This window comes from Orycteropus afer, unplaced genomic scaffold (genome assembly GCF_000298275.1).
Source record: "Orycteropus afer afer isolate SDZICR_OR568_19922 unplaced genomic scaffold, OryAfe1.0 scaffold00003, whole genome shotgun sequence".
Taxonomy (NCBI): Eukaryota; Metazoa; Chordata; class Mammalia; order Tubulidentata; family Orycteropodidae; genus Orycteropus; species Orycteropus afer.
The window spans coordinates 25,431,241-25,451,216 of NW_006921590.1; the positions used below are offsets into that span (position 1 = coordinate 25,431,241).

The window sequence follows — 19,976 nt, forward strand, 5'->3', positions numbered from 1 at the left end:
CACATTGTTCTCCCTCTCTATCCAGGATCTCCTACATAGATCCCCTTCCAAGTGGATGACAGTGGCAGCTGGGCACCATCTAGTTCTTCTGTTCTCATAGTCGTATAGGCTGCAGATTGGATGATGTACCACCAGTCACTAGGACTGATTGTATCCATGAATTTTTGGTCCAATTAGTTCTTGTTTCAGCGTTGTGGAGGCTAGGGTTCACATGCTCCATTAGTGCTTCGGACTAATTGTGTTCTTCAGTCTTTTGACTTTCCTTACTGTTCTTTGCTCTGGACAGGGAGGGCCACTCACAAGCTGTTAAGACTCCAGTTACTACACACCAAAGTAGGATGTAGAACATTGTCTTTATGGACTGTGTCATGCTAATTGACCATACTGTATCCCAAGACTATGGTCTTGAGGCCCTAGGCCCAGTGACTCATTCCCTCAAGTGTTTGTGTGACTAAGGTGAGAAAACAGAATTTTTTTAGAGACTGAAAAAAAACTTGTATGTATCTGTTCTTTATGGAATATTTTTATATGCATGTTTGTGTTCTTAGGAACTTATCACATCTACATGTTACCCAAAACTTCAGGAAATATTAACATAGTTTATTTTGGAGTAAAGTTAGGCTACCTGCCTCATGGGATTTCTGTGAGAATTAAATGAAACAATATGTATAACATTCTTAAATAAAAACAACAATTAATAGTGCTATTAATTGTTAATCATAAAACACTGAGAGACTGTTTACTTCTTTATAGAGAACACTGATTTGTTCTGCAGACATCTGCCTAGTGCCTGCTATCTGCCAAGTGATGTGTTGAGTATTATGGATCAGGTTTTTTTTGGGGAAAAAAACAAAAACAAAAAAAGACCACGAACCTTGGCCTCAACATGTGATAATAACAATTAACATATAAAGAAGATTTTATGGTTTATACAGAACTTTGTTTTAACATACATTATTAGCATTTTCTTTATAGACAGTCCTTGGCATAAGGTACTGTTTTACCAGATGAGAAACCTGGGGCTTAGTTAAAAAGATTGTCACACAAAAGTGGAAGGGGCTGAATTCAGACTCATGTTAGTGATTTGTCAGCCCTGATCCATATTGCTGTTGTAGTTTTATTTTGCTAGAACAGTGACTTTTTTAAATCTTCTTGCAATAGAATCACTTGGCGTTCTTGAAAAAAATGCTGAAGTCTGGGTCCTGTGCTCAGAGATTCTGATTAATTAGTCTGGTATGGATTTGGGCATTGGTATTCCTCACATGGTTCTAATCTGAAGCAAGGTTGAAACTACCGTGCCAGGGAATGGAACTTTAATTCTCAAAGTGGGTAGGAGGTGTGGCATCTGACTTCCAAGCTATGATATGTAGGGGCTGAGACTCTCTTCAGGAACATATTCTTTATAGCTCAGTTACGTTGCAGTTTTAGCAGTTGGCACCACTTTGGCAAAGAACAAGATTCCAGCCTCATATTTTGAAAAAGATATGTTTGGGTAGTAGGATGTCCAGTTGGAAGAATCTAAGGTGGCTTTGGTGATTAGCTTTTAAGGCTGCCTAATTAGCTTGGTGCTGTGGTCCCTTTGGGGGCTCTAGTGGCATAGTGCCTAAGGCATTTGACTGCTAACCAGAAGGCTAGTGGTTCAAACTCAGCAGCCACTCCTCAGAAGGAAGATTGGGCAATTTACTTCTGTAGTGATACAGCCTCGGAAACTCAAGGGGAGGGGTCACTGTGAGTCAGATCCGACTTGACAGCAGTTAGTTTTTGGTTTATGGTCCCTTTGGATGCTACTGCCTCAGCTAGATAGATAACCCATTGCTGTTGAGTTGATTCTGACTGCCAAATAGGCCAGAGCAGAGCTGCCCCATAGGGTTTCCAAAGCTGTAAATCTTTGTGGAAGCAAACTGACATATCTTCTCTCTCATGGAACATCTGGTGAGTTTGAACATCCAGTGTTTTGGTTAACAGCCAAGTACTTAACCACTGTGTTACCAGAGTTCCTCCCTTAGCTAGCTAGATGTTAGGAAAACCAGCTAGAGGGAAATCTTAAGATTTTCCTGTGGAGAAGATCTTAGTTCCAACTACCCTGGAGGTTGTTTTCATGGTAATATGGGTCAGCCAAAGAATTGTAATCTGCACTAGTTTACTTACTTGAGCTGTGTTTTAATCTCATAATTAAGTATGTTATCCAGTGTTTAATCTAAATCTTTAGCTTAAAATCATTTCCCATTTTTTTTCTAGCTTCTGTAGAAATTTAGAAAAGCTTTATTTACTAAATTAAGGAGCTGTGGTGAAGCGGTATCTTAAATGTAAAGTTTAAACAATATTTCTATTTGTTGAATTGAAAAAAATACGTAAAATAAATCAAATGTAGTATAATTATAATTTTCTAATCATGCTTGTATAGGTTTTTTTTTTTTTTTTTTTGAGGTTCCACTGAGGTAGAATAGAAATGTCATTCATACAAAAGTGTTAAATTGCTGTTTATTTTTACTTTCAGTTTAAAAATCCCCTTATTATGCTGCTTCTGGCTTCTGCAGTCATCAGTGTTTTAATGCATCAGTTTGATGATGCTGTCAGTATCACTGTGGTAAGAAACAAATATATATTTTAAATTGTTAGTTAATTTTATAGATTGGGATTGGCTTTCATTTTGGAAAGTGGATTGTGAAATGTCTTAAATGTTTCTTCAGGGTTTTTTTTTTTTGTTAATAGATAAATTCTATTTTTAGTTGCATCTCCAGTAATGCTCAAAGATCTGTGATTGACACATTTGAAAATTATTTAACAATGTGATAATTTCATATAATAAAATATTTTATAATAATTTTCTAGTTAAATTTTCAGTGTTTTTACTTTCTAAGTGAAAATACGTTTTAACTGATTATGTATGAAGTCTGACATATGTGAATTAACAGCAGTCTTTTAACATTGCATATTACTTTCACTGTGTATGATTTTATTTTTTCCAGCTAGTTTATTCTAGCTTTCTTTGATTAGTTTCATCTTTTTTCTTACTGTTTCATCTTAATATAAAAATTAATAACAAGTACAAACATTCATTTAAGCAAATGTGTTTTGCTTAAGAATGCAGTAGAAATTAATGTTGAGTAACAGTTTTTGAATCGTTGCTTGTGAACTTCCAGGAGTTGTTGAGATTCTTTAAGGGGACACATGAAGCCCAAAACTATTTTCATAATACTGAAATATTATTTGTCTTCACATATATTGACATTTGCATGACACAAAAGCACTGGTGGATAAAACTGTTAGGGCCTTAGCACAAATCAAGACAGTGACACACAAACTGTACTAATAGTCATTGTTTTTTATTTATCATTTCTCTTAAGTATATTCTTGATAAAGCATTAAAAATTAATTTTATATGTCTTGAGCCTTGGGTACATGTCTTTTTAATATTCTGTATGATGAACTCTGGTAGTGTAGTGCCTAAGGCACTTGACTGCTAACCAGAAGGCTAGCGCTTCAACCCCACCAGCCAGTCTTCAGAAGGAAGGTTGGGCAGTCTGCTTCCGTAGTGATACTGCCTCGGAAACCCAAGGAGGGGTCACTATGAGTTGGGTCCGACTCGAAGGCACATAACAACAGCAACAACGTGATGAAATGGGAAGTATATAAAGCACTTCTGCATATTGGTGTATGGTGGTTGTCTTAAGGAAGGTGATTGTTTTAAGTTGTGAGCTGAACTAGCTTTTTACCTGTAGAACTATCTGATAGACAAACTATGGTTATTAACTCCTGGGTAAATTGGCAACTTTTTTTTGAAAGTGAATGAAATGAGCCTGTGGCTTTAAGGAAAACTACTGATAGAATTTGTTGCCAATGATAAAATTAAAGCTTTCAGATGATAATTAAATTTTACAATATTTTTACGTACGTGCCACTATGAGCTGTATAGTTTTTTAGTGTTTATGACTTTACTGATGAGATTTTCTGTAGTGGTATCAATAAATGTGATTTTTTTTGGCTGTTATGAAATTTGTCAATGTTTGGACAACTTGAATAACCCAGTGAACCAGTATTTTCCAACTGACCAGTGCATGATCTTATAAAATCATGATTGGTAAAAGATCCATTCAAAATGCAAGGTAAATCAAAGCTTTCGCTATAACAAATTATAGAAAGTTCATTGATAGAATTTCAGGTTCTACAATGCATATTATCTTTAAGAAATTAATACTTGGCGAGTTTTGGTGTAGTAGATAAGAATATCCCAGCCATCTGAAAAGGCTATTAACGTATTCCTCACTTTTGCAGCTGGAATCTGTGTGAGGCTGGATTTTTTTCCATACATTTCAAACTAAACAACATAACTCAGTAAATTGATTGCAGCAGTAGATATGAAAATTTAGTTTTATATTAAACCAGACATTAAAGATATTTTGTTGTCGTCATTAGGTACCTTTGAGTCATCTCCAACTCATAGCGACCCTGTGCACAGAAGAACGAAATACTGCCAGCCTCACAATCTTTGCTGAAGATACTTAGGAAATGTTACAACATTGCCAATCTTATTAGGAACTTTTTTGTTTTGGAAAATACAATTTTCACAAAAAACATTATTTTTGTTAACATAATAGGTTTATTTTTTTAGATGAATTAAGTAGAAATGAAAGCTGAAAACTGAGTAATTGTTTAAGTATGTAGTAAGATAAATATTAGTAGATAAAATCCATGTCAACAAAAGCTCTTTGTGGTTCTCAATTTGTAATAAGAGTATAAAATGAAACCTGTTGCTGTTGAGTCAATTTCAATGAATATTGATTCTATAGGACAGTAGAACTGCCACATAGGATTTACAAGGCTACAACGATGGGCTAAGGTATAACAAGGATTGTGAGGCTGGTGCAGATGTGGGCAGTGTTTTGTTTGGTTGTACATAGTGTTGCTATGAGTCAGGGCCGACTTGACAGCACCTAACAACAACACTTTTTTCAGAAGCAGACTGTCGTGTCTTTCCCTTGTAGAGCTACATTTGAACCACCAACCTTTCTGTTATCAGTCAAGTACTTAACCACTGCTCCACCAGGGTTCCTTTGTGAGGATATAAAGTAGTCCTGGAATCAGAACATTTGTGATGCTGTCCTAGGGGAGTAAGCCACCATTAGCTGTCATTTTCTTTACCCATAGACCTCTGGCCAAACTGATGATTTTTTCATCAGCTGTTCTCAGGGCTTACAATCTTGGTGCTACAGATAAAGGCAGAAAAATAAAATATGGTGATTTCTCAAGTTAATATCTGATTTAAAAGGCAGTTTTTTTTTTCCTTTTTATTTAGGCAATACTTATCGTCGTTACAGTTGCCTTTGTGCAGGTGAGTAGGTAGCCTGTTTTTATATTTTTCAAAAAATTTTAGGTATAGACAATTCCAGCACACTTGTGAGACCAACTTAAGTACTTTGATTTATGTAGTGGGATGAAATATACCTGGTTTTTTTTATGTGAGTGTATTAAGAATAACTGAAGCAAATGGAACTGAAAAGTACAATAGTAGAAAAAATACTGAGCAATTGATTTTTGTATCTTTCCACTTAAAAAAATTCAAGGTTATATTCTTATAACCTACTATGTATTAATACTTAGAGCTAAGTCTAAAAGAAACCAAAGAAGTATAGAATTAAAAGGTTTATGAAGTACCATTTGAAGTGAATTCTGTAGATCACTGAATGATTCCCCTTGCAGAATGATTTATTCAATTTCTTTTTTCTTATATTCTTATTTCATTTGAGTCTTTCTTGGGGGAATTAATCTTCTTATCACTGATGGTTACTTTTTTAAATTCCTCATTCCTCCACATGTTCTGATCTTGTGTTCTATAAATAACAATTGAAAAACACTCTAAAAAGATTTTGTTTACTGTGAATCAAACTTTTATCAAAAATACTTAATACTGTGACAGTATCAAGTATTTTTGTCTTTAATCTAGAAGGATAATGCTTTTTATATCCTTTTTATATTTGTACCTGCCATAAAAATAGCTAATTATAGTCACATAATGATGCTATCTTACTGTAAATTTGAAAGGTAAGTTTTAGGTATTTGTAAGAAGTGGCACTCAAAGATACGTGGTCTTGATTTTGGCAGTATGTTAAATGGTCGTTTGATGTAGAGGTCTCTTTAGTTGTAGGGAGTAGTGTCTAAGAACAGTGATAGAGGTTAGGTAGCTTCTATGTCATTTATTATTAGAATCTAGGATTGGTGTGTATTTTGTAGCCTTCTATGGAATTATTGAGTAAAGTGTCCAAATTCTTTAATATAATACCCTTCGTATGGTTAGGAGTGTCTTATAATTTTTTTGTTTATAGATTTTCTTCTTCTTTAAATATTTCTTACATATTTATACTTTGTGACAAATAGAGGCTGATTTAGTTATAAATTATTCTAATACAGCTTTGCATTTTCAGTTTGGTAAAAGAGTTGTGATGGATGTGAAGTTTTGATTGCAGTTATTTTCAAACCCTCCCTCCCTTTCACTCCAACCACTTCCTCTTTGTTTCCTTTAACTTTATATCCAGAGATTTGTGTCCTTAGTGCAAATATGAGGCAAAAATAGCATTGATGTGATGTGTAAAGTAAGACTGCTCCTGGAAATGTGAACTACACAGTATAGTGAAGTGGAGGATGTCTCTGACTCTCAGCTACGGTTGTGTGGATGGAAGAAGGCTAAAGCATCACAGACTTAGGGCACCTATTTTCCCTTTTTGATGATTCAAGATGATAGGAAAGGTATCCATCAGTGTGGGGCTAGCCACATCTCACTGCTTGTATTTTTTCAACCTTATATTTTTTTCCAAGTGAGTTTATTCCATAAACCATTGCACTTAGCATCGGCTTAAATCCTAAATCCTCAAAGTAAATGTTGCTTGTAGTTAATTGCCTTTGACTTCTTTAATCTTTGAACACTAAGCATAAAATTATCTTTAATTATGAGGCTTAATGATAATAACTTTCAATGACTCAAAATTATATACTCTTGTACACATTAATCAGCTTTTTTCATTTTCTTAAAAATAACTTAACCTAAGATTTGTACATTGGATATTAAAGTGTAAAATTTTGGGGAATATTTAATGATCAAAATTGTTTTGTCACTGTATTTTAACATTATTTAATAAGAACAAGCTTTTATGGGTAGGAATGTAAGCACAGGTAAAGGAAAGGATAAGACTGGAGTAAATTTAAAAATAATCATTCAAATTCATGTTTAACTATGCTTATCATGGACTATGTTCACAGGGATACACATAATTGTACATAAGTTTTTTTTTTTTTTTTTTTGGATGGCTTAAGAGGGACTGGAATTGCATAGTAAATAGGCAGGCTGAGGGGTCTCCATAGACCTTGCCCGGGGGGTTGTACATAAACGTTTTGTTCAAATTATTGATCTCTGCTTTTTCTTTTGAATAGGAATATCGTTCAGAAAAATCTCTTGAAGAATTGAGTAAACTTGTGCCACCAGAATGCCATTGGTACGCTTCTTGTTTCTGATAACATAAGAAATTCCACCTTTTTAAAAGTGACTAGAACAGGCTTCATTATGACTCCAGATTTGTGTAAAGATAGAAAAACCATAAATCAGACAAGAAAAATTCACATTCTGTTCACTGTAACAAATTGCACTGTTAAAACTTTAAAGTTCTGATTTTGAGATTCTTGAGACATGAATTTATTCAACAGATTATTTTTTACATGTGAGTACACCAGGCACTGGCCTGCATACAGTGTTGAACAAACAAACAGACTCAGATTATTCAGAGGTAGCTTCACTTTTTACATTTGAACAAATAGCCAGATTTTCTGTCATCTAGGCATCTTAATTACCAAGAACACAGAAAATCTCTTTTTCTTGGTTCTTACTTGACTTAATGGAAGTGGTAGGAGTAATAGAATGTTTGTTCCCGGGCAAGCCCAATGAAAGGTATTTTTTTAGATGAGTGTCATGCTTCTTTTAACCAGTGTTACTTCTGTTTCTTGGTACAGTGTGCGAGAAGGAAAATTGGAGCATACACTTGCACGAGACTTGGTTCCAGGTGATACAGTTTGTCTTTCTGTTGGAGATAGAGTTCCTGCTGACTTACGCTTGTTTGAGGTAAATTTTGAATCTTATTTGTAAAGCATGGTTAATAGGAATGAGGAATTGTTCTATATAGAGAGTAAAAGTGAAATACTGTCTTATGATTCTGAACAGCATGGTATTTTTAACTGTAAAACTATAAAAAAGACTAGGCTTACTGGTCTGATAGGGACTGGTGGAACCCCTGAAATGATGGTCGTTAGACACTCTTGAAACTTGGAACTGAACTTACCCCTATGGCTTAACTTTCAGACAACTAGACAGGCCTATGAGGTGAACAGTAACACCAGGGAGTATGTACTCATTAGAACAGTCAACCATATGAAATCAAAAGGGCACATTTGCCCAGGAATAAAGTTGAGAAGGCAGGAAGGGATAGGAAAGAGGGACAAAGGGAAATGATAACCACAGAGCGGAAGTGGAAGGATTACTGTTACATTGTAGAAATTGCAGTGAATGTAACAAAACAAATGTGTGTGAATTGTTGAGTAGAAAACCAATATGTTCTCCAAACTTTCACCCAAATCACAATAAAACAAAGAAACAACCTATTTGGCACAGTGGTAGCTGTACTCACATCAATAATTTATATACCCTGGGTGTAAATTTGTGAAAAGTGAAAATACTTGGATATAGATCAGAGGATAAGCATTACCAGTTTTAAGGATTAATACATAGTTGATTTGAAATATTTGCTTTTCTAGTTTCAAAAGTGATATATGTAAACATGCCTTTTTTTTTTTTTAATAATACTTTATTGTGATTAAGGGGAAACTTTATACAGAAAATTTGTTTTTCCATTAACAGTTTCTACACAGATTATTCACTGATACTGGTTACATTTTTTACAGTGTGTCATCATTCTCATTCATTTTGTTGTGGTTGTACCATTTCTAGAACTCTAGTTGTGGTTGTACCATTTCTAGAACTCTCTGCTTTAGAGTAATTTTTGACCAAGTGGCTTCATAGATGATTTTTTTAAAGGAGCTCATATATCAGTAGCATAGTACCTAAGGCATTTGAATGCTAACCAGAAGGCTGGAGGTTCAAACCCACCAGCCACTCCTCGATGGTTGGGGAGTCGGCACATAACAACAACAACAACAACATATATCATGGTTGATATTTTTTATTTTATGAGCCAGTCTTATTTAGCTAAAAGTTATGCTCAAGGTATAATTTCAGTTTAAGGTATAAAGAGTATTTCAGGACAGTAGTCCCAGGAAGTCCTCTACTCTTAGCCAGTCCAGTAAGCTGGACTTTTTGAGAACTTGAGTTCTGCTCCTCATTTTTCTCACTGGCAACAACCCAAAATGTGGATGTAGGCGTATATGTGTATGGGTATGAATATTCGAGTACATACATGTATACAGACAGATGTGTTTATAGGTATATATCCATACAGGCATGTATGCACATGCATATATATTCACATATGTAGTAAACCACATAGGAGACACAGTTGTGGATACTTCTTTGACGTATCCAAACACGTCAGAAGATTGGTTTTCTGAGTTTGAAGGCTTAGCACCATAGTCTCATGGGACAACTCAGTTAATTAAGGCCCAATATTGGTCATAAAGTCATGGAATGTATGTACATGTGTATATTTGTGTGTATATGTGTGTGTGTATATAAGGAGCTCTGGTAGCGTAGTGCCTGAGGCATTTGGCTGCTAACCAGAAGGCTTGGCGGTTCACACTCACCAGCCACTTCTTGGAAGGATGGTTGGGCAATCTCCTTCCGTAATGATACTGCCTTACAAACCCAAGGAGGGGTCACTATGAGTTGGATCCAACTCGACGACTGTGAGTTTGGTTTTTGGTTTTGTGTGTGTATAACGAAGTGTTCATTTAGTATATTAGGTGTTTGTTTAAACCTAGGTGTTAGGCACTGTGGAAGAAACAAAGATGGTAAGATAAAAAGTATTCCATCATGCAGTATGTTATTTGTGTACATAAATAACTCACCATAAAACAAGATAGAATTCGATAAGGGAGGATGAGAAGTACAAAGAGTGTGGAAATTTAGAGATCGATGAGGTCACTTCATATGTGGATGAGATAAAAAAATGTAGCAGACAATGTAACTTTTGGTGGTGATGATTACAGGGTAGTATTGGGCAGAGATGATGAAGACGAAATGAATCAACAGTGTTCAAGTCACTGGGAACGTTTCATGGGGCTAGGGTTCTTTAAGGATAGAAAATACATGGTTGATTCTGATTTAGGAAGACTTTGAAACTACACTTTAGATTATATTGGTTAGGAATTAGATCTTAAAGATGATGTGCAACTGGTAAATGATGTTAACTTTAATTTGGCCACAATGTGTCAAATGGACTGAAGGGGTGAAAAATGGGGCCTTCATAGCTCATTAGTATGCCACCCTCATCCACTTGTGAAATTAAGAGCTGTTCATTGACACCTCCTGAGCTGTCAATCTTTGAATACTAACCATGTCCCAAAGTTCTCATATACAATTTATGGAAAGCCTAAACACTCTTTTGAGCTATAACCAAAACCAAACCAAACCACTGCCTTGGAGTCAGATCCAATTCATAGAGACCCCTCCTTGGGTTTCCGAGGCAGTATCACTATGGAAGTAGATTGCCCAGTATTACTTCTGAGGAGTGGCTGGTGGGTTTGAACCACCAACCTTCTGGTTAGCAGTGAAATGCCTTAGCACTATGCTACCAGAGCTCCTTTTTTGAGCTATAGTAAGAACAAAATTCATTTAATCTTAAAATAGAGGTCTTTTCCCCAATTGCTTGAAATTTATCTTCCAAAAGATAAAATCAGGTTGCTATAATTGGTTGAGTGGGAGTAATTTATAATATAGCAAGTATTAGGAATGTTACAAATTTTACTTTTTTGTTGTGGTTTTTTACCTTTCTCCCCTTTGTAGGTCTTTTTCTGTTATTTCTTGTTTCTTTATTTCTGCTCCCTTCCTCTTGTTCATAATATTTAGTTTATGCAATACCTTGGATTACTCTTTTTCATAGATAGGGTAGTCCTGTCATTTGATACGACATCTTTTCCCAGAGAGCACTAATTTGAATTCAGGAAGTTGATATTATCTGTTCTAAATTACTTCTTTTCCAATTTAGAAGCAGGCTTCCTTAGTGGGATAGTCAAAGGTAGTGTTTTCCATAGTTTGAAAAATTTGAACACTATAATGACAGAAACTTCAAAACACCACTTGTCTTGATATCAAGCATTTTTAGGGTTTTTAATTAAAATAAGTGCTAATAATGTGAGAATTAAATATCTTTGAAGTTCACATACAAACAGGAAAAAGTATGGGTTAGTGTGATTTTGATTCAGTAAATATATATTGAAGATGTTGTAAGTTCAGTAAAAAGTTTTTTACTTGTTAAAGTGTTTGCTGTTGTTGTTATGTGCCGTCGAGTTGGACCCAACTCATAGTGACCCCCTCCTTGGGTTTCTGAGGCAGTATCACTATGGATACTGCCTCAGAAACCCAAGGAGGGGGTCACTATGAGTTGGGTCCAACTTGACGGCACATAACAAGGTTGGGCAATCCTACTTCCGTAGTGATACTGCCTCGGAAACCCAAGGAGGGGTCGCTGTGAGTCGGGGCCGACTCGACGGCACATAACAACAACAACAATCACTATGGAAGCAGATTGCCCAGTCTTCCTTTCGAGGAGTGGCTGTTGGATTTGAACCACCAGCCTTCTAGTTAGCAGTCAAGTGCCTTAGGCACTATGCTACCAGAGCTCCCATGTTAAAGTGTAACATGTTAAAAAATTATAAGGCATGTGCCTTGTGTAGTAATTTGTTCATTGTTAATGCTTTTCTTCTCCATGTTAACTTTTCAAACAATTTATCAGCACATGTTATATTTTGCAGAGCTGTAGTTAGGTTGATTTTATGCTAGTTAATCCGTTTTTATCTATGGCTGCTTTTTTTTTTTTTTTAAATTCTCTCCACTGCAATTCTGCCCTGTTTAGTTTGCCAGCTATCCAGTTCTATAGGCAAGCTTTTGAAACCACTTTGCTAGTAGGTTGAAACAACTTCTTAAAAGATTTGGGTGTTTTGTGCTGCTTTTAGATTTAAATGTACAGACTTAAAGCATAAATCATAAAAACACTGATAAGTTTGCTTTCTCCTCTAGACACAGAAGCTTCCTGCTTTTGGGGATCTGAATTGGCTTATTAGAGTTTGTTTGGCTATAGTGATCATTGGATGATTTTGCAAGCTTAGCTGGCCATTTAATACCCTGAATAAAATAAATTATTCATTAGACCTTAAAGGAACCAGAAAACTCCTCAATCGATGTTGAGATATCATTAATTTCTCACAAACAAAGCACATGGATTTCACTTTAGAAAAAGCAGACCTCTGGACTTCTGCAGCATGGCTCTTATCTTGTGGCTGGACCCAAGATTAATGTTGCCACCTTAGCATTATCATGCTTACAGCTCTGTGGTCCTTGTCATGAGTTTCATTAGGTAGTGTTTCAGATTTTGGCTGTAAATCTTAGTTGGATCCATAGCAGCATCTTGTCAGCACAATCAAGTGACCTGACAGCTATACATCTTTTAACTGGTATTACGTGTTCATAGGCTAAGACTGCATTTGTAAATAATTTTTAAAGAAGATTAATATTGTTAACCTGAGGAATTTTTATCTTGTTTGTTTTTTCCTTGCCAAGTCAGTTTTCCCTAAGCCAGAAGAGAGAGCCATAGTGTGTTGGTGGTAGTAACCTTTCTAGCTCAGAAGGCTTATAGCCACTGGTGCTGAGGAACTGTTTTTCACTGAAAAACGGTGGGCATATATTTCATCTTTTCCTCTGAGAGTTTTGTTTTACTTTTTAACAGTATTTGAGAAGTGACAACCATGGACAGTTGCTGGTGCCAGTGGATTATTGGTCAATGACTTTAAATGAAGCGGTGTTTGTTACCTATTTATATCTGCATAATAGTGCATTTTGCCTTTGTGAAAAATAGCATATTTTCTATTTAGTTCAAGGTAAAGTTTCTATCAGTATCTGAATAAAGAATCTTTTATAAGGGAAAACAATATACAAATCAGATGAAAGGTTTTGTGGGGTTTTTTTTCCCTGAGTACTCACATGATGATTTTTTATTTAATACTATCATTATCCATTAGCTGAAGTTTTTTTTTTTTTTTTTAAGAGTTTATTTTAGGTTTTGTGTTTTTTTAGTCTGTTGAAAATTTTTTACTTCCTTTACTTATAACTTTCTCAGTTTAGTACATTGCCAGAAATGGTAGCAAGTTTTTCTTTCAGATAAAATTTTGAATGATTACTTCATTGACATTGTCGTTTGTGGTTTTTGTGCTTAGGCTTGCCCTATAGATTTCTTCAAGATGTAGACACTGGCTGAAACTGCCTCTTTTTTTTTTTTTTTTAATGGAATTTTTGATTTGATGTTTTTCTAAATGTATTAAACTTGTTTTAGAGAATTAGTACCTCTTGTGGGGCTGAGAACCAGGATTTCTTATTTTTATGTCACTAGATTATCAGCTCATTTTAACCTTCACAGAAGAGTTAGCTCCATGAGAGTCAAGGTCTACTGGGGCCAAGTTCTGAAGTCCAAACTCAGAACAAACCAGTTGTCACTATGTGTAGAGAGGTAGCCATTTTTTACCTCATAAATCCAGGAAAATGGTTTTCAGTGAGTAGTTTTTGGTATCCTCAAGCCTTGTTCCTTCCTGTTCACTGGTTCCAAGGGGAAATAAGAACCAAAGATAATGGGCACAATTGAGCAGGCATAGATTTGGTTTGACCATCTCTCACCTGAAAGAGTCAGTGATAGCCTTTTCTGCTGAAACCCTTTTAGCGTTTATCCTATGTGTAAATTCTTATGCAGCCTTCTGTTAAGAACCACTAGCAAGCAACTTCGTCTATGTTAGGTGACTCCACTAGGAGAGCCATCTTTCTGAGTCAGAGTATTCTGACTTGCTGGATTACAGAATACATGGTTCTATTTTTTCAATGAAAAACTTTATATTTTGGCAAAATCTAGTTTGAAATTCTGGTTTAGTTTACTGTGCTTTTTTAAGAAAAAGGCTTTTCTCAAACATTTGATAGAATATTAGCATGTAGTGATATTTTAAATTCACTTATGTTTGTAATGAACCTTATTTAGGTAAAATATGATCCTTTCCTTAAGAAATGAGTTTATGATATGAAGCTGTTTGGTAAATATTTGAGTGCCATGTACAGAGCACTCAACCAGGCTTTAGATCTAAGAAGTGAAAAAGACAGAGTTTGTAATCTCTCCACAGAGATTCAAAATTATATTGTAGCTGGAATTGATGAAATAAAATGATGCTTACGGAAGGAAATGAATTGACCAGGAGGGTCAGACAGCCACTTAACTTCTTTTAGGCCTGTGTTTTCTCACTGTAAAGTTCCCTTGGGGCAGTGCTTCCCAACCATTAATGAGAAAAGGAATCATCTAGTTTTCATTCTGCAGGTGTAGGGTGGAGCCTGAGATCTGGGTTTGTCATCACCTCTTTAAAAAAAAAAAATCAGTGAGTCTACTCAGACTTACAGCGACTCTCATTGGGTTGCTGAGGCAGTAAATCTTTATGGAAGTAGATTGACCCATCTTCCATCTACAGAGCAGCTGGTGAGTTTGAACTGCCAGCTTTCTGGTTAGCAATCAAATACCTTGGGCACTGCACCACCAGAACCCCTTAAATACCTCTTAGGCCATGCCAAATGTGCTAGTCTACCCACCACATTTTTTTAAATTGTGATTTGAGTGAAAATTTACAGAGGAAATTTATTTTCCATTCAATAGTTCTCATACACATTTTGTTTCATGACATTGATTACAATTCTCACAGTGTATCAGCTCTCTTCCCACTTCCTTCCTGTGTCCTTCTTTCCTATGCACTCTTGCCCTCTGAGCTGTCTCCCTGCACAGATGCTGCTGCCCTTCAGATTTTCCATGGTTGATTGTTCTAAGGCGTGTATCTACCTAGTGTAATTGTTTACCTTGTAGACCTAGTGATTGGCTAGAAGTTAGCCCTTGGAAGTGAGTTCAATTCCAGGTCTCTACGGTGATTAGGGGCCATGGTCTAGGGGGTTTCACCAGTATCTGTATGACCAGTAAGCCTGGTCTTTTTTTATGATTCTGAATTTTGTGCTTTTAAGACCCCAGTCATTACTCATCAAAGTAGGATACTATCAGAACAATGTTTTTGTCCCAGTTGATCTTGATACTCCCCATAAACGTGGTTGTGAGCCTGTGGGCTGTCCATCACGTCTTAAAATAAATAAATAAAAATAATTGCTTTATTGATAATGATCTACATATCATATAAATCACACATTTAAAGTGTACTATTGAGTAGTTTTCCGTATATTTAGAGATACACAAGTATTACCACAATCTACTTATAGAACATTTTTATCACTTCCAAAAGAAAACCTTTGGTCCAAAGTAGTTTCTTTGTAAGGAACTCTGGTGGCGTAGTGGATAAGGCATTTGGCTGCTAACCAGAAGGTCCATGGTTGAAACCTACCAGCGGCTCTGTGGAGGGAAGATGAGGCAATCTGCTTCAGTAAAGATTTACAGCCTTAGAAACCCGATGGGGGTCGTGGTGACTTGGAATCTACTCGATGGCAGTCAGTTGGTTTGATTTTGTTTTGTTTTATTTTATTTTTTTTTTGTTTCCTTGTACCCTCCCCACAACCCCGCCAAATGGCAACACTAACCTACATTCTTTGTCTCTGTAGATTTGCTTATCCTGGCATCTCATATAAATAAAATCATAAAATATATAGTCTTTTGTGTTTGGTTTCTTTTGACTTAGCATATATTTTCAAGGTTTATCCATATTGTAGCATATATTAGTACTTTATTCCTTTTTATTGCTGAATAGTATTCCATTGTACGGATATATCATATTTTGTAGGAGCTCTGGTAGTGTAGTGCCTAAGGCACTTGCCTGCTAACCAGAAGCCTGGTGGTTCAAACCCACCAGCCACTCCTCAGAAAGAAGATTGGGCAATCTACTTCCGTAGTGATACCACCTCGGAAACCCAAGGAGGGGGCGCTATGAGTCAGGTCTGACTCAACGGCACATAACAACAATCATATTTTGTTACCCATTCATCAGTAGATGGACATTTGGGGTATTTCTCCTTTTTTGCTCATAATGCTACTTTGAACATTTGTGTATAAATTTTTGAGTGGCTGTGTATTTATGTATGTATCTAGGAGTAGTATTGCTGGATTATATGATAACTTCAAGTTTAACTTTTGGACGAACTGCCACACTTACAAAGTGATTGCAAGGCACTTGACTGCTAACCAGAAGGTTGGCAGTTCAAACCCACCAGCCACTCCTCAGAAGGAAGATTGGGCAATCTTCTGCAGTGATTCTACCTCGGAAACCCAAGGAGGGGTCGCCATGAGTCGCAGATGACTTGATGGCACATAATAGCAACACCGACAACATGCGTGATGTATGAGGGTTCCAATTTCTCTATGTTCTTGCCAACACTTGTTATTTTCTGTGATTTTGAGTGTACTTATCATCTACCATGTTTTGAGTAGCAAGGCTTTTAAAAGACTTTTCACGTTTGAATTAGTGATTCTTCTTTTGATTGGGAACAAGATTGGACCATGGAAGATTTTTTGGGGGGAGAGCTGAATTCTGGAGAATGAATAGTAATTCTTGAGTCAGAAGAGAGAGGAAGGAGATTGTTTCATGGCTTGGTGATCTAAACATAATCATGTGAAAGCACATAAAATGAAAGAATGATATGTGTATAATAATACTAATAAATTCATATTTCCTATTTATTGTAATCTGCTACTTCTCTGTCAGTTTGTCATCCTGTGGTGGCTTGCCTGTTGCTGTAAAGCTGGGGTGGTGAACTTGGAGGCTATGCAGCCAGTATTTTGAATGCTAGTAGGGTCACCTATGGTTAACAGGTTTCATGGGAGCTTCTAGACTAAGAATTAGAAGAGGGAAGGGGCCATATACTTCTCAAAATATTGACCAGTGAAAACCTTACAAATAGTAGTGAAACGTTGTATGATATATTACTGGAAAACTATAAGTAGCCCTGAAATTTTATCTGATATAGTGCCAGAAGATGAGCCCCTTGCATCAGAAATCACTCAAAATACAACTGGGGAAGTGCTGCCTCCTAAAAGTGGAGTCAAATTTAATGACATGGATGGAGTAAAGCTTTCATGAGTTCCATTTGATGATGTGGCAGGACTCAAAATGGGAAGAAACAGCTGCAAGCATCCATTAATAATCTGAATGTGGAATGTACAAAGTAAGAATTTAGGAAAATTGGAAGTTGCCAGAAATGAAATGGAACATGTAAATATCGATATCCTGGGCATTAGTGAGCTGAAATGGATAGTTTTGGCCATTTTGAATCAGTCATATGATCTGCTATTCCAGGAATGACAAGACAAATTGAAGAGGAAAGGCGTGGCATTCACCCTCACAAAGAATATTTCAAGATCTATCCTGAAGTACAATGCTGTCAGTGATAAGATAATACTCAGACACCTACAGGGAAGACCAGTTAATATTACTGTAGTCAAATTTATGCACCAACCAGTAAAGACAAGGAAATTGAAGATTTTTTACCAACTTCTGCAGTCTGAAATTGACCAGAAATGCATTCAAGATGTATTAATGATTATTGGTGAATGGAATGCAAAAGTTGGAAAGAAGAATCATCAGTATTAGGAAAGCATGGCTTTGGTGACAGAAATGACGCTGGAGATCACATGATAGAATTTTGTAAGATCAACCATTTATTCACTGCAAATACCTTTTTTCAACAACAAAAATGGTGGCTATACAAGTGGACCTCACCAGATGAAATACAGAGGAATCAGATTGACTACGTCTGTGGAAAAAGACAATGGAGAAGCTCACTATCTTTAGCCAAAACAAGGCCAGGAGCTGATTGTGGAACAGACCATCAACTGCTCATATGCAAGTTCAAGCTGAAGCTGAAGACAATTAAAACAAGTCCACAGGAGCCAAAATATGACCTTGATTATATCCCACCTGAAGTTAGAGACCATCTCAACAATAGAGTTCATGCATTGAACACCAATGGCTGAAAACCAAATGAACTGTGGGATGACATCAAGAACATCACACATGAAGAAAGAAAAAGGTCATTAAAAAGACAGGAAAGGAAGAAGAGACTAAAATGGATGTCCTTGCTCTTGAACAGAGAGTAGCTAAAGCAAAGGGAAGAAATGACAAGATAAAAGAGCTGAACAGAAGATTTCAAAGATCAACTTGAGAAGACAGAGTCAATTATTATAATGAAGTGTTCTGAGACCTGGAGTTAGAAAACCAAAAGGGAAGAACACACTTGGCATTTCTCAAGCTGAAAGAACTGAAGAAAGATTCAAGCCTCGAGTTGCAAAATTGAAAAATTCTATAGACAAAATATTAAATGATGCAGGAAACATCAAAAGGAGGTGAAAGGAATACACAAGAGTCACTGCAAAAGGAGAAATTGGTCAATGTTCATACATTTCAGGAGCTGGCATATGATCAAGAATCGATGGCATTGAAGGAAGAAGTGGAAGCTGAAGGAATTGGTGAAAAACAAAGCTCCAGGAATTGACAGATTATCCATTGAACTGTTTCAACAAACGGATGATGCACTTGAGGCATTTACTCCTCTATGCCAAGAAGTTTGGAAGACAGCTGCCTGGCCAACTGACTGGAAAGAGAGCCATATTTGTACCCATTCCAAAGAAAGGTGATCCCACAGAATGTGGAAATTATTGAACAATATCATTAATATCACATGTAAGTAAAATTTTGCTGAAAATAATTAAAAAACAATCACAGTAGTGTATTGACAGAGAACTTCTAGAAATGCAAGCTGAATTCAAAAGGGAACGTGGAGCGAGGGATATCATAGCTGATATTAGATGGATCTTGGCTCAAAGCAAAGAATACCAGAAAGATGTTTACTTATGTTTTGTTGACTATGCAAAGGCATTAGATTGTGTGGATCATAACAAATTATGGATAACATAGAGAAGAGTGGGAATTCCAGAATGCTTAATTGTGCTCATGAAGAAACTGTTCATAGACCAGGAGGCTGTCATTTGAACAGAACAAGCAGTTACTGCATGGTTTAAAATCAGGAAGAGTGTGCTGTGTCAGGGTTGTTTCCTTTTACCATATTTATTCAATCTGTATGCTGAGCAAATTATCCAAGAAACTGGGCTATATGAAGAAGAACGTGGCATCAGGATTGGAGAAAAACTCAGTAACAGCCTGCAATATGCAGATGACACAACCTTGCTTGCTGAAAGTGAAGATGATTTGAAGCACTTGCTGATGAAGATTAAAGGCTACAGTCTGCAGTATGGATTACACCTCAACGTAAAGAAAGCAAAATTGCTCACAACTGGACCAATAAGCAGCATCATGATAAATGGATCAAAGGTTTTGTGTTACTTGGTTCCGCAGTCAATATCAATGGAAGCAGCAGTTAAGAAATTAGATGTCATATTGCCTTGTGCAAATCTGCTGCAAAAGACTCCTTTAAAGTGCTGAAGAGCAACGATATCTCTTTGAAGACGAAGGTGTGCCTAACCCAGGCCATGGTATTTTCAGTAACCTCATATGCATGTGAAAGCTGGACAGTGAATAAGGAAGACCAAAGAAGAGTTGATGCTTTTGAGTTGTGGTGTTGGAGAAGAATAGTGAACGTACCATGGACTGACAGAAGAACAAACAAATCTGTCTTGGAAGAAGTGCAACCAGAATGCTCCTTGGAAGCAAGGATGACCAGGCTTCATCTCACCTACTTTGGTCATGTCAGAAGGGATCATTCCTTGGAGAAAAATATCATGGTTGGTAAAGTAGAG

At 36.3% G+C, this 19,976-nt stretch overlaps 1 protein-coding gene across 1 annotated transcript in view; it reads left to right on the forward strand.

Moving 5' to 3' along the window:
• Nucleotides 1-19,976, forward strand: part of ATP2C1 (ATPase secretory pathway Ca2+ transporting 1) — a 249,252-nt gene that overhangs the window by 138,813 nt on the left and 90,463 nt on the right. Inside the window, exons 4-7 of the mRNA XM_007936854.2 lie at nt 2,498-2,587; nt 5,297-5,332; nt 7,426-7,487; nt 7,999-8,107. Coding sequence (XP_007935045.1) covers nt 2,498-2,587; nt 5,297-5,332; nt 7,426-7,487; nt 7,999-8,107 — 297 coding nt within the window. The remainder of the gene's footprint in view (nt 1-2,497; nt 2,588-5,296; nt 5,333-7,425; nt 7,488-7,998; nt 8,108-19,976) is intronic.